The 14,195-nt window shown below is 34.6% G+C and overlaps 2 protein-coding genes across 3 annotated transcripts in view; both read right to left on the reverse strand.

Annotated features, from left to right (window-relative positions):
- LOC137239323 (neuroguidin) overlaps positions 1-14,195 on the reverse strand; it is a 223,401-nt gene that overhangs the window by 132,001 nt on the left and 77,205 nt on the right. The window lies entirely within an intron of this gene.
- Positions 457-5,205, reverse strand: LOC137241987 (phospholipase B1, membrane-associated). The gene has a single exon (XM_067769358.1). It carries the CDS (start codon positions 4,292-4,294, stop codon positions 2,927-2,929), a length of 1,368 nt encoding a protein of 455 aa, XP_067625459.1. The 5' UTR covers positions 4,295-5,205; the 3' UTR covers positions 457-2,926.

Consider the following 14,195-nt stretch of genomic DNA (forward strand, 5'->3'; position numbering starts at 1 on the left):
TTTTTTCCTGATGATTATTTTAGTTTTGTGAATTATATTTTTGGTTTTTGTTTTTTCTTATACTTTTTTCACCTATTAAAAATGCTAATTTAATATATTAAAAAATAAAATTCATTTCAAGAAAGTTTACCCAAGTCGTTTAAAAACTTAAAAACATGAAATAATTTGAAATATATTACAAATTTCACAAGTTTACATCGAGGCGTTTACACAAAGCTTTCAAAAACTAAAAAATTTCAAAATTTTTGCATGTTATTATTCTAGCATAATATTTTTATTTTTTTTTTAAATAGATAAAAAAAATTTGAAGAGAAACTTTAAAAGAAAACTTTAAATAAACGTTTAAAACATAATTTTTATTTTTTTTAAATAATGAAAAATCAATAAAAAAAACAGAGTGTGTGATTAAGGTGGGTAAAAAACGGTAAAATATATTTTAAAAACGTTAAAGAAAATATTTGCATTAAGAAAAGTCTGTCTCAAGCTTTATTAGGCTATTCAGGTTAAAGTCTAAGAGGTTTGAAATTTTTAAAATTTGCTTCGAATTCTCTTTGAAAGTTTACGAAATACTTATAAAAACTATGGACTCATTCAGTCGATGTGTGGTACTCATGGACCGGTCAGTAAATACAAAGCGAAATTTTCTAAGCTTTTTACAAATATAGTCATTTTATATTTAACAAAAGGAACCTTTGGTGTATTTGGATTCTTATTGCCAATGTATTGCACACAACTGGAGGTACAATAATACAAACATATATACATATAGATAACGTGAAATCTGGCCCATACCTCTCTTGCAGCCGATGTGACCCTTTAATCATGCAATAGCAATCACACTCATAGACAAATCCATAGCTCCACACACATACATACATATCCACTCAACAAGCCAGATTGATGCATACATGAAAGTACAGCAAGCACAAATATGGCCTCTTCTCTATGTTTGCATATGGCAATAAACCATATTAATTCAAGCTGAGACACACATACATACATACATATGAAATGCACGCCCATTGTTGTAGTAAGCATTCGTCGAATGGTTTTGGCCGCAATATCTATCTGTTGGCAATCATGACAAGGATTTCGAATTTTTAAACATTTTTTTATTCGCCTTAATTTTAATCCCCACATTTTTTTTTGCTTTGCGCTTCACAATTTTTATGATTTTTTATTTAAATGTGCATACGTACATATATATGTACATTAATGTTTGCGCGGCATTTTTTTGTTGGGCGGGTACGGTTGTCCGGTTGCCGGACGGGCGTTGTCAGCATTTGCCATTGCCATCAGAATACACCAACAATAAACCCACTCAGCATAGCCAGCCAACATTTTTGCCTATGATTATCCTCCACCGTTTTAACGGTACCACTATATTATGGCCAAGTTTAACAACAGCATTCACATTTTTGTCCCGTTGCTATGTACATATGTATGTATGTATGTGCTTTGGTTCGTTTTTCTCGCTTCATAAGCAATTTCTTTATTTTTTAATATATTTCGATTAATTAAATATTTTTAAAACAAAACAAATTAAAAAGTATGCACAATTTTTAAATTAAAATCAAAGTGGGCGTTGGTTGTTGACAACTGCTTTAACTGTGAGTGAAGGGATGACCCTAACAGAGATAGACAGTTTGATAGGGAGTAAGGGAATACAATTGCATTGCAAGTCGTGTTTTTAATGGTAATTAGGATGTATGTGTTTATATATGAAAGCTTTATGCCTTGTCAGAACTCAATCAGATAAAAGAAGAGTTCGCTCTCCCTCCCCCTCGCTCGCCTTTTTCCTTATCATTTTATTCATTCCTACTTCTGTCTTTCTCTTTCTTTGTGTCTCTTTCTTCCACTCCGTATTTCCGTCACAGCTTCCATTCGTTCTCCCTCTGCCGCTCCATCTATCCCTATATATTGTAACGAATTTAGTGAAACTCTGCTTAATTCACACCTTCTACTAACGTTCGTATCGCTAAATTGCTGAATAAATAACTCCAACATTCAATTATGGAAATATTGTATTTATTAGACTACTTTCACAATAACACTTCTACTTCTCAACAGATAGCGTGCTTAAATCAAACTGATTGCCATGCCTCAGCTGGCGCTCTTTTATACTCTTCGATTTCCTCGTTCACATACTTCTAGGCGTTTCTAGAATTTCACTTAGTTACCAGCTATAACTACAGATGCACGTTATAGCTTTTCATATGCGCGTGTATATGTGAGTGATACTTGCACAAGTTATTGCCTACTGCATGTGTTTGTGCGTTTCTCTCCGCTGCGTGTACGTACATATGTGTAGACATAATGATTGATTCGTTTATGTAGATACAAGTTACTGCTTAGTATCGGCTTAGTGTTGCTAATATTCGTCTACCTCTATCTCTTTCTCAGTATCTTACTCCTTCCCCCGTTTTTCTTCTCTCTAGTTTGTCGTATTCTTCTCCATCCCTTATTCCCAGTCCCCTAGTCCAAATCCAAGTCCCTGCTGAATATGAAGGAGGCAATAAATAAACTAATTAGAGCAGCATAAGGAGAGAAGTAGGGATCAAGGCGGAAGGTAAAAGAGGCTGATGGAGACAAGATTAGTCTTAAGCGGAGTTGTAGTCAAACGGGGGTGAGGAGATAAGTGATAGAAATAAAGGTAGACAAAGTGGCATGTTATTACCATTCGGTCAGATTGTGTGAGATTCAAATGCCGCAAGATGGTGTACACGTCTTGCGATATACAGTCTACGTAAGATTTTTAAGGACTTACCGCTAAAAACATATAGGGAAATCAAATTTCAACTGAAGGTGAATTCAATACTTTTTTTAATTCGTATATAATTATAAATAATTTTTGGCTTCTAACAAAACACGACAATATTTTTTATTTCACAAATCACATACATAAAATCTGCAATGTCTCCAAGTATCACGTGCTTTGCCAACTATTGTAGAGTGTTGCTATAAATGGGCGCTCCTCGGTAGGGCACTCAAAATACCCAAACGCTGGCGTCGGCTGCACTGACTTTCGACCCATAGGCTGCATCATACTATTAAACAAAGTATTCGCCAGAGATGCATGACCCAGCTGACTAAAATGAAAGCAATCGCTTGCAAAGTAACGATAATCCACTTCACCATTATCCTTTTTCGGTGCATTCATATGCGCAATAAACGGTTGATAGAGTATAGTAAAATCATTGGTTTGAAACTCGGGTAGTTGAGCGATATACTGATCCACTTCATGCCAACGTTCGACAAACTCATAATCCTGCAGCAATTCACGTTCACCAACATTATGACTAAATAAACAATGACAGCCGAGATGGTGGACAGCAAAGCAACTTAAGGGTACATTTTGCATTTGGTGAAGCGTAGCGACTAGATTGGGCACAGTCATCAAATTAACCACCATTCGCGGGAGATTATCACGCAGTAGAGTGAATGCACGGCGCAAATCCAATTCATGACGTTGCAGGAATTCGGTTTTATTCGTATGATGACACATATCCGAACAAATATCATTGTTGCCCACAAAAATAGTAAGCAATTTCCAATGATTTTTGACATCAATGTTGGGATCTTGACGCATGCGCTCGATGAGTACGCTCACCTGATATGGTAAATCACGTGACATAATCATTGGTTCGGCGATATTCAAATGTGATGTACTATCAATAGTTAGCTCATTTTCAGTGGCATAACCATAAAGATTGGGATTGAATACTTTCAATATATTAGGCAAAGTCAAATATGAACGCCAATCGCCGTAACCACCACCGGCGAATGAAAATGCGCGAAACTCATTTAATATGTGCAGCACACGATCGGACATAATACCATTACCAGCTGAAAGTGAGTCGCCGATTGAGGCGATTACATCGATATCTCCCGGACGTAACTCATGCACTGATGTGGGTGGAAAAGTTGAACGTGCATAACTTAGATCACAAGGAAATGGTTCTGTTTCTGGTATGATCTCTTGCATTTTTCCTTGTGCACGAGTTTTTTCATACAACTCAGTCATATGCTCGTTGCTGCGCTTCATTGAATAACGTCGCAAGTCTACGAAGAGATGACGCATCTGGCGATCCAAATCAGTTACGAGCACATTTCCTTTGCCCGCTTCATGCAAATCATCCAAGGTTTTTTGTCCAATTAGATGTGCTAAAATTGTATCTGATTTTTTTTGTCGAAGTTTGCTTAGGAATTCAAAGCTTTCCGTGCTCGGTTGTAAAGAAATGAAGCAGATGCAGAGTAATAGAACTTGTGTAGATATTTGTAGGAGTGAGGACATATTTTATAATGGATGCTTTTTTATATTATTTTTTTTATTGACTAGATTTCTGGAATTTGGTTAGATTTTCTGATTAGTTTTTAAGTTGTTGTGTAGCCAAAATTATGAAAAACTGGTTACATAGAAAATAGAACATCGCTCGTAAACATAAAATAGCGTAGCATTGAACAACTTTACTCTTTTAACGGTGAAATTAATATCCAGTTTTGTGTTTCTTAAACGGCCTTCGTTACTACTGTTACTTTGTAGATGACAGGCAATCCAAAAACATCGTTAATGTGGAGTACCTATATTCGTACATCTTTTGAAGTCGACATAGATTAAAAGTTTGCAATATTTTTTTAAGACATTCCATGTATTTTTCTAATGAAAAATTTGAATTTTGGTAACAAACTTTTCCAAACGCAGGGAGGGGTGGATTGTATGTTTCGGGACCCGGCGATACTTCATCAGACCCTTTTTCTATGGAGACGGAAGAGAGGAAAAGCCCACGTAAAATCCTGATAGTCGGGGTTAAATGTTTACGTTCTATATCATCCAGGAAACCAATTTTTCAAAATGTCTACTAAGATGAATTCGTACAGTTGTAAAATATGACTCAAATAATTTTAAGTTTATTTTATTATTAGGTTTAAAAACTAGTTTTTCAGCTTTTGTTTATGTTCTCTTCTTTTTATGATGTTATTTTTGATTTATCTTTTATTATTTACTTATTTGCATTTTAACAAAAAAAAATTGATACAATTTTTTTATCTTTTATGCTTTTATTTTATTTTATTTTCATAATTTTTTCTTTTAATTTTTTTTTAACATTTTTTTTGTTATTTTTTATTTATTTTGTTTTAATTATTATTATTTTTTTATTCATTTTGTTTTATTTTTTTATTTAATTTTTTTTAGCTTATTTTTGTTTTACCGTTTTTTCTTCGTACTTTTTTTATTGTACTATTTTTTTACTATGTCTCACATTTAAAATTTATTTTTATTAAAATTTTTTACTCTAACTTTTATACTATTACTCATTTTTAATTTTTTTCTAAGCTTGTAATCTATGTATTTATAACACATCCAATTTTTATTTTCAAATTTCTTAATAATTAATAATTTCTTATTTTTTTTTAGTTTTTAAACTGCTCCTACTTTTTAGTTTACTTTACTATTTTTATTTTTCAATTGCTTCATTTCTTCTTCATAATTTTTGTTCCACTTTTAATCTTACAACTTTTTAAGGCATTTTTTTTAATTCTGTTTATATGTACTCGTTATTTTACCGTTTTTCAAAAAATTTTCAATACATTTTTTTACACAAAGAAATAGTATATTCGATGTAAATTTAAAATTTTCTCCTGCGTGTAATTAGTTTTAAGGTAGAATTATTTTAGGATGTCTTTTAAATATTTTTTATTTAATAAAACAACTTTTTTTTAAACTTCTTAATTTTAAATATTTCTTATTGGCTTTATGTGAATAAATTGTTTTCTTTTGTTGAAAAATTGGATAAACTTTGTATTAAAAACTTTGGGAACCACCCAGTAATAATCCAATTATGTATTTTTACTTTATTTACTTTATACATTTTTCTGTTAACGAATTTTTTTAATTTATTTACTTTTTAATAAGATTTGTTATTTTTTATTGTTTTTCAGTTTATTTATGCTTTTAGTTTCCTTACTTATTTTTTTATTTAATTTTTCTTGTTTTACCTTAGGTAACTTTTATTCGCAATTTTGATGTCGTTTAAGAGGCGCTTTCTATGCTATTTTTAAATTGAATACTTATTTATTTTGCTTTGTGTTCGTCATTGCTTTATATTTAATTATTTTCAATATCTTTATTTTTTATTTGTTTCGTAAGTTTATTTTTATTTTTTATACTTCTTTATATTTTTTTATACTACCTTTCATGCTTATATATTTTTTTTTACGTTTTTATGATTTGTTTTTATTTTTTATTTTGTTCTGTAATTTTTTTAATATAATATAAGATCTTTAGCATTTAGTTTATTTCTCAAAATTTTTTGAATTTTTTTTAATTTCATGCATAGTTTTTTTTAATATCTTTTTAATTTTAGTTAAATTTTTTTAATTTCTTTTTTTAAATTTTATCTAAATTTGTCTGTTTTTAATACATTATTTTGGAAGGTCTTTTTTTATTATTTGGCTAAACAACAAATTATTATTCGATTATTTTTTTATGGTTTTATTTACATACTTTACAGTACATTTTTTAGGTTTTACGCATTTAATTTTTTTTTAGTTTTCATTATTATCCTATTTTTTCGTTAAATTTTTATTTTTTGAAATTTTCCCAAATTTTTTGTCTTGAAGGCCTCAACGGCACTCTATGCATGTAAAAGAATGCTGGGGTGTACGTGGGGCCTATCGCCCTCTCTTTCTCATTGGGTTTTTACAGCGATTGTAAGCCCTATTCTATACTATGGAGTTCTTGTTTGGTGGAAAACCACACAAAAAACAACATACCTCAAAAAATTAGAGGGGGTATGCAGACTATCGATGCTTAGCATTACGGGAGCCCTGAAAACAACCCCGACGGCTGCAATATGCCATTCTACACATTCCACCTGTAGACCTGGTAGCAAAGAACAAAGCATTAACGACCGCAACCAGGCTCGGGGCAAGGGTGCGCAAATGGCGGACGAGGCGATACATGTGTACACCGATGGTTCCAAAGTAGTGGAAGGAGTAAGGTCTGCGGTATATTGCGCTGATCCGGAAATAAGCAGATCCTACAGGCTGCCGGATTACTGTAGCGTTTTCCAAGCGGAAATATTAGCCGTAACCAAAGCAGTAGAAACCCTGGAAGAGAATAGCTTAAGCTGCAACCGTGTTAACTTTTATATTGACAGTCAAGCAGCAATTAAGGCAATAATCTCGCATAGCACAGCATATAAATGCGTGTTAGAGTGTAAGCGGTCTCTGGAGAGAATCGGGACAGGGAGAAGCATACATCTATATTGGGTTCCAGGGCATATGGGAATGAAATGCGGACAAACTAGCTAAAAAGGGCGCATCCCTTGAAGCTTGCTCCGTAGACGTCCCAATTAGATTGGGCGAGATTAAGCGAAGGCGTGAGGTGCACATGATCGAACAAGCGGGAAAGACGTGGGTTCAAGCGCGGGGCTGTAAAGTGTCGAAGGTTATGTGTAGTTCTTACAACCTTAGACTAACACAGTTGCTTCTATCATTAAAAAGAGATGACTGTATACTCATGACGGGTATTCTGACTGGACACTGCCTTCTGGCGTCACATGCCTTTAAATTAGGCTTGGTCAGTGATAGCAGATGTAGGAAGTGGGGGTTGGAGGAGGAAACGATCGAGCACGTTCTGTGCTCGTACCCTGCATATGTCAGGCTAAGACTCCGGCTATTAGGAGTGATACAGCTGTCAGATCTAGAAGCAGCAAGTGGCTTAAGTCCTAGGTAGCTTCTAGTATTTTCCAAGAGGACGGAGTTATTTTATAACATAGATCCTGGTTTTTGATAGGGTTTTTCAGTTTGGTCGTTAAAACAAACTTCTGATAACACTACGGACTCAATCAGTCTATGTGAGGTCCTCATGGACCGGCCAGTTCAACCTAACCTAACCTATTATTTTAGTTTTATTTTTCGATATTATTTTAATTAAAATTTTTTTTTAAGTTTTTTATTTTTTTTAAGCTTTTTATTTATCTTTTTTAAAATGTTTGTATTTAATTTTTTTTTATTTCATTTAGTTATTGTTTAAGTTTTACTTGCCTTTTTTTTATTTCGTTGATAAAAGTTCTGGAAGGTTCGCTTTATTTTAATTTATTTACTTCAATAATTCCCAGCTTGCTTCCACCGGTTTGTAATAACTGTCAATAGTGAATTAATTTAGCATCTTCTTTTAGTTTGATAGTTCAGATACGCTTTCAAAAGTTTTTGAAAATATTAATATTTTTAGCACTTCTTAGGATATGTCGGCTACAATTTATAGAAATATTTTTTTTTTGTGCACTTTTTTACTTTACATAAAAAAAGGATTCACTTGTGTTTCTTTAACGATAAATAGTAACTTTTTTTTTATTGATTGAAACGATTAGTTCTTGCGTTAGTGTAATCTATTTTCATTCTTTACAGTTCCTCTAAAAGCTTAGTAAGTTTGTTGGTATGTTGTTGGTAATTCCACTATTATTTATTTTTAAGTTGCACTTTATCCTTTTTATGAAAGAAACATTTTTATGCAGCATTTATGAATGGATGTACATTTTAGTAGCACGCTTACTTAGGTCTTTTGGAAGACTTCTTAACGCATACTCGAGCGCTAAATAAATGAAATTATTAAATTAATGCTTAAAGTATTTTAGTTCAAGTGCTGAGCATAAATATTTTGCTTTTATGTATCTTACTTCAGCGAAAGATCAAAACGGTAAAACAATGATTCTTAACTACAATACAAAGTACAGATAAATAACACTTAAAATGAGAGAGAGAGATGAAACAAAAAATTAGCAACAACAAAGGAAACATAATTGTACATAACGAGCAAATATTTTTTTGCTACCAAAGTAAATACGAAAGAGCAAAAGTTCATTTGACTGTCCTTACTACCAGGTAGTACTACGCCTAATTAGCTATTTTGTTGATTGTGGGTAAAGAATATAATAATAATAATACACACATACTCTCTAAGTATTAAAAAAAAGACTTTAACAATTTTTATCGATTTTAGTGTAGCATTATACTCAAAAAGGAAGGCATAAATGTCATTATGTTAACAACAATGTCTAACATTGCACTTAGAACTTGAATTTAATTAAAATATATTTAGTCAACACAAATATTTATACAGAAGATACATACTTGCACATTCGACTTGTACACACACCTTAAAAGCCAAAATTAATTTTTTGTTTTCGTTTGTTTGCTGAAATTTGACGTATCTCGCGTTAATGCTCTTGAACTTGTTGCTTCACAAAAGTGTTAAATATACATACATATGTACACAAGTATATATGCAGGTAGAAAAACGTGTACATAAAACAAAGTATCTTGGCAGTAGATAATATTTGAGATGAAGAAAGATAAAACAATTTAAAAAGTTCAAAAACAGCATTGATGAAATTTTACTAATAGAAGATTTGACTATTAAAAAAATATGTTAAAATGTAGTCTTACAAATTATGATTGACATCTAAGATTATTAATAAGCTAACTATCATTTATGTGGTAACTCAGCACATTTTTGATTGATTAACAATGATTCAGTTAATCAGGAAGTATTAAGCGTTGTTGATGGAAGTAGCATATCTCACAAAGTGCACATCTCACACAAGGTCAAAACCCTAGCCGAAAAAGGCTGAGGTTTTGGATTATATTGGGGATTGAATTAACTCTCTGACTGGCCATCTTGAATTCCGCGTAGTATCCTGAAATGTTTCGTTCTTGGAAAAAAAAGCTAACGCACAATAACCTTGTTAATAACAAGAGAATATAAAGATTATATGGAAACACTTTCTTGAAGTCAACAAAGGCGGGTATACTAAGTAATCGTAAAAGTCGATACGATACCGACAAGTTATTGTTTTATTGTCAGCTTATCATCGATAGCGAAAATTTCGTCGAGTTATCGTTTTGCTAACGGCGAGTCATCAGCTTCTATATGGTTTCTTATCGGCTTATTACCGACTTAAACCGTAAACAAATCGATAGCACTCCGATGACAAATCGACAAAATTTCGATAACATATCAATAACTTTTCGATAGTAATTCTATACCTTTTCCATAATAAATCGATGTTTGCGATAACACGCCGATAACAAAAAAAACTTAACGTAATATATCGATAACTTTTCAAAACCTGTCCTATAACAACTCGATAAAAAATCGATAAGACGTCCATATCTCGTCGATAACAACCCGCTATAACTTCTATAGCAAATTCCTAACACGCCGTCCCGCTATGGTTCCGGCTTCATTTTTGTCTTCGTTTTGACTTGCAATCTTTCCTTGAATCTCCCCTCCTTTTCGTTTTCCCTTACTTTCCCTTCCGTTTCATTCGGTTCCTTTTCTTACCTTGCCACATTATTATCGACAATTTTTTTATGTTTCGTCTACTTTACTTTATCTACATGACTTTTAAGAGTTGTTAAACCTTACTCTCACTACCCTTTTCACCCCTATACCGCACCGTCTCTTCCTTTTTTAGCCCTTTTGCTCTTATTTTTCTTCGCTCCTTACTTCCCTTTTCCTTTCCTTCTCTGCGTTCGCGGTTGTGTCTCTTTCTATCTTCGCCTGTCCCTTTCTGTTAACTCCCTCTTTCCTCTCACCCCCTTTTCCCCTATCTCTCCATCTTTGTTCAACAATATATCATCCAGTGCTTTTCGGCGATCTTGCTCTCAACATTTTTCATGAATCTACCACCACTTGATCTGGTTATAGCAGCCCTGCGAATGAAAGAAACCGTCATTTTGAAGAATGGTGGTCTTGCTATGATTTTGTGCACCAAGGCCCAGTTTCAGTACCAGTACTCACTGGTATTGCACTCCTAGCAATATTTCCACTAGAAATCACACAGTGTGCATACCCACATGAGAATAATGGTTAAATAGGCAATATGGTGTTCAGCGCGCCGTCAATATATTTACCGATGCCTTAAATCTTGATGGGAAGGTGGGGGTGGTATCTTTTCACCGGACCTGGGTCTTAAGAAATGTTAGTAATATGCGATGCTGTAAATTATTTGGCACCCGTGGATATTATTTTCTCGGATAGCGAGGCCGCAAAGCACCTGAGTATCGGCATTATATGGGTACCAGTGAGCTGCAATTATTCTATTCATCTTTTAAGGTTATTAATGCACGCACCAAAAAATTTGTATTAGTGCGTATGCAAACAAAGAATATCAAGCACTTATATCCACTAACACACGTTTACATAGTCATGCTTCGACTGAATGAATAACCGCTCATGAGCAACGAAGCAGTTCAGTACTCAATTGTCTTATTGAGCAAGAAAGTCAGCTGTGTTATACGAAAACACTAATTGGAATAAGTAAGACTAACAGTGCAATAAAATGATTAAAGTCATATCAGTCTTCTGACGCTAGCAACACAACGATGTACCCGAAACTAAATTGAATACAGCGCCAAAGTAAAACCGATGATAAACGAAGTATAAAGTGTATTACAAACGAAATCAACGTGCAACTGAGTAAAAGCGACTATGACATCAGTTCATACTCAAAAATGTCATATACATATGTATGAGACATATGTGTTACGGGGCACTCGTATGTATTTTCTATTTTATGTGCTAATCACTCATAGTCTTTGTCTGTACTTGACTAAGTACACATTTAGACACAATTTTTTGGCTCATGACTAAGTGCACTAATTTTATTAGTACTCAAAGCAGATCTCTGATGGGTACCTGGATACCAGAGATACTGAAGGCAGCTGTAGAGCTGATTAGCTGGCCACTAGGGGTACGACCGCCCACATTCTTACCGAAGATTAGTCGGTAAGCATACCTATGTATATGGTCTCTTTTAAATTCCATGCAAGCACGCACTTTTTTCACCCTTAATAAGGTATGGCGATCGTCTCTTGACAAAGTTCTCACTGGTCACTTATTGTTAGGAACTCACGCAGCTAAGATGAGCGATAGTTAAATTTATTGACTCTACGAAGTGGTACGAGCCGCGGTACCTGGTTCAGTAAGGTCCGCTTATCGTTTAGAGGACACAATGGGCTATGGATCAGAACTTTGGATACAACAACACAATTTAAATCAACCAATCCTTCAATACTGCACTTTCCGAAATTTTTTAAACTTTCAAATTTCCTTAAATAGAAAAACATCAAAATATAATGTAGAAAAATCTGAAGTACTATTTGTAAGTATTAGGTCAAAATAAAATAAATATAAACAAAACGGAAGTCAATTTTATCAAAGGAGGCCAACTACACCAAGTAAATAAAAAGGTATCGGGATGGCCGTTTGATAGAATGAGTAATACTTTCACAACGATTAAGTTGTAATATAAGTTTATTTATTGAATGATTATAATTAATAAAACATTAAAGATTTAGTTGTAAAAAAATGAATAATTGTTAAGTGTCCTCAATTGACGTCCGTTCGCTTTCGCTGATACTTTTCAACTCCCTTTGCTTTGTCATTCGATCGTACTTCTCATCTGATAAAAGGGTTGCCAAATAACTTTACAGCTCGGCCGTTCCTGATGAATCGTCTCCCCTGGACGATTTTGCATTGTTGGTACTTTCTATATTTATCTCTTCTTCGGAATCGTTGATAATTGAATTTGTCTCGTCGCAATCTTCTGCTCCTAAGGTGCACCACGGTTTCATATTGTCATTGGTAAACACCCCGGAATACCTTTTGCGACTCCTCTGCAGGTCTGGTAAATCTTCCACCAAATAACGGTCATGTGGAAGGACTTTGGTAACGATGTATGGTCCTTTATATGCTGGCTCTAATTTATGAGACATACCTGTAGGAGAAGGGACATGAGTGATTAATACCAAATCACCTTCGTTATACGGCTTCGGTGCACGATGTTGCGCATCAAAACGCTGCTTCCATTTAAGCCGCTCTTGCTGTATTCGTTCCCCTACTGCTTGTGTTCGAAAGTCGTCACACGTAATTTCAAATTCATCTTCGTCTTGCACAGCTTGTATTAACCGATTTATTGTAACATCTTTCAGCCTATAGTTGAATACCAAGCTATTAGGACTCTGCCTAGTCGTAGCGTTAGTTTGCGAATTCAACTGCCATTGGAGCTGTGGCAAAGCCTCGTCCCATTCTTAGTGCTACACTTAAGTGATGCTAGCACTGTACGATTTATACGTTCGGCTTGTCCACTGGCTCTAGGACTTCGCACTGCCGTCTTCATATGTTGAATGTCATGATCCGCCATAAACTTTTCAAATTCCTTAGACGTAAAAGCTGTCCCTCTGTCGGTGACCACGCATTTTGGACGCCCATACACTGTCATGTAGTCTTTCATAACATTCAATACTGGATTTGTTTTTGTGTTGCTTAACGCCTTTAACACAACATATTTCGTGAACGCGCATACGATAACCAAAATATAGTACTTGCCATGCTTGCTTCGCACAAATGGTCCCAAATGATCAAGATGTATAGTTCTGAACGGAATGGGTACCACTTCCCCAACATGTAGTTGTGCCTCTCGTTTCCCTCCGCGCACCTTGTTCAAACAGCAGTCTGGACAAGATTCAATGTACGACTTTACATATGGTCGCATTCGGGCAAACCAAAAATCTTTTGATATGCGTTCAACAGTTTTGTCCACACCAAAATGCCCTGCTTCGTCGTGACATGCCCTTGCTAATCGCCACCTTACAGCTTGTGGAACAACCAAACGTTTGTCATTGCCCATCTTACGATACAATCGATGCCCATGTATCACATAGTCACTTCTAATTTGTTTTGCGTTCAACCCATCATTGCCGTTGATGATTTCTATAATCTGCCTTAGCTTGTCGTCTTGCCTTTGCATCGTTGCTACCCAATCTTCCGAAATGGTAGTAACAGCGTACACTGCATCGGCAATCGTCATGGGTTCAGTTGATGGAAGAGTTGGACATCGGCTCAACCCGTCCGCCACTTCGTTATTCGCTCCTGGACGATGCTCACACTCAAAATCAAATTCTTGCAATTTGAGCCACCATCTAGCTATACGAGGCAACAGCGCCGTAGTTGCTTTCGTTGCTGCCACCGCATTACAATCCGTTAGCACTTTAAAATGTTTTCCCATCAAATACATTCTATATCGCTGCAATGTTTCGACAATCGCCAAAACTTCCAATTCATGGCTCGCATAATTACGCTGGGCATCATTACATTGCCTGCTAAAGTAAAATACAGGCTTCAGCCC

Source organism: Eurosta solidaginis, chromosome 2, assembly GCF_040869045.1.
Source record: "Eurosta solidaginis isolate ZX-2024a chromosome 2, ASM4086904v1, whole genome shotgun sequence".
Taxonomy (NCBI): Eukaryota; Metazoa; Arthropoda; class Insecta; order Diptera; family Tephritidae; genus Eurosta; species Eurosta solidaginis.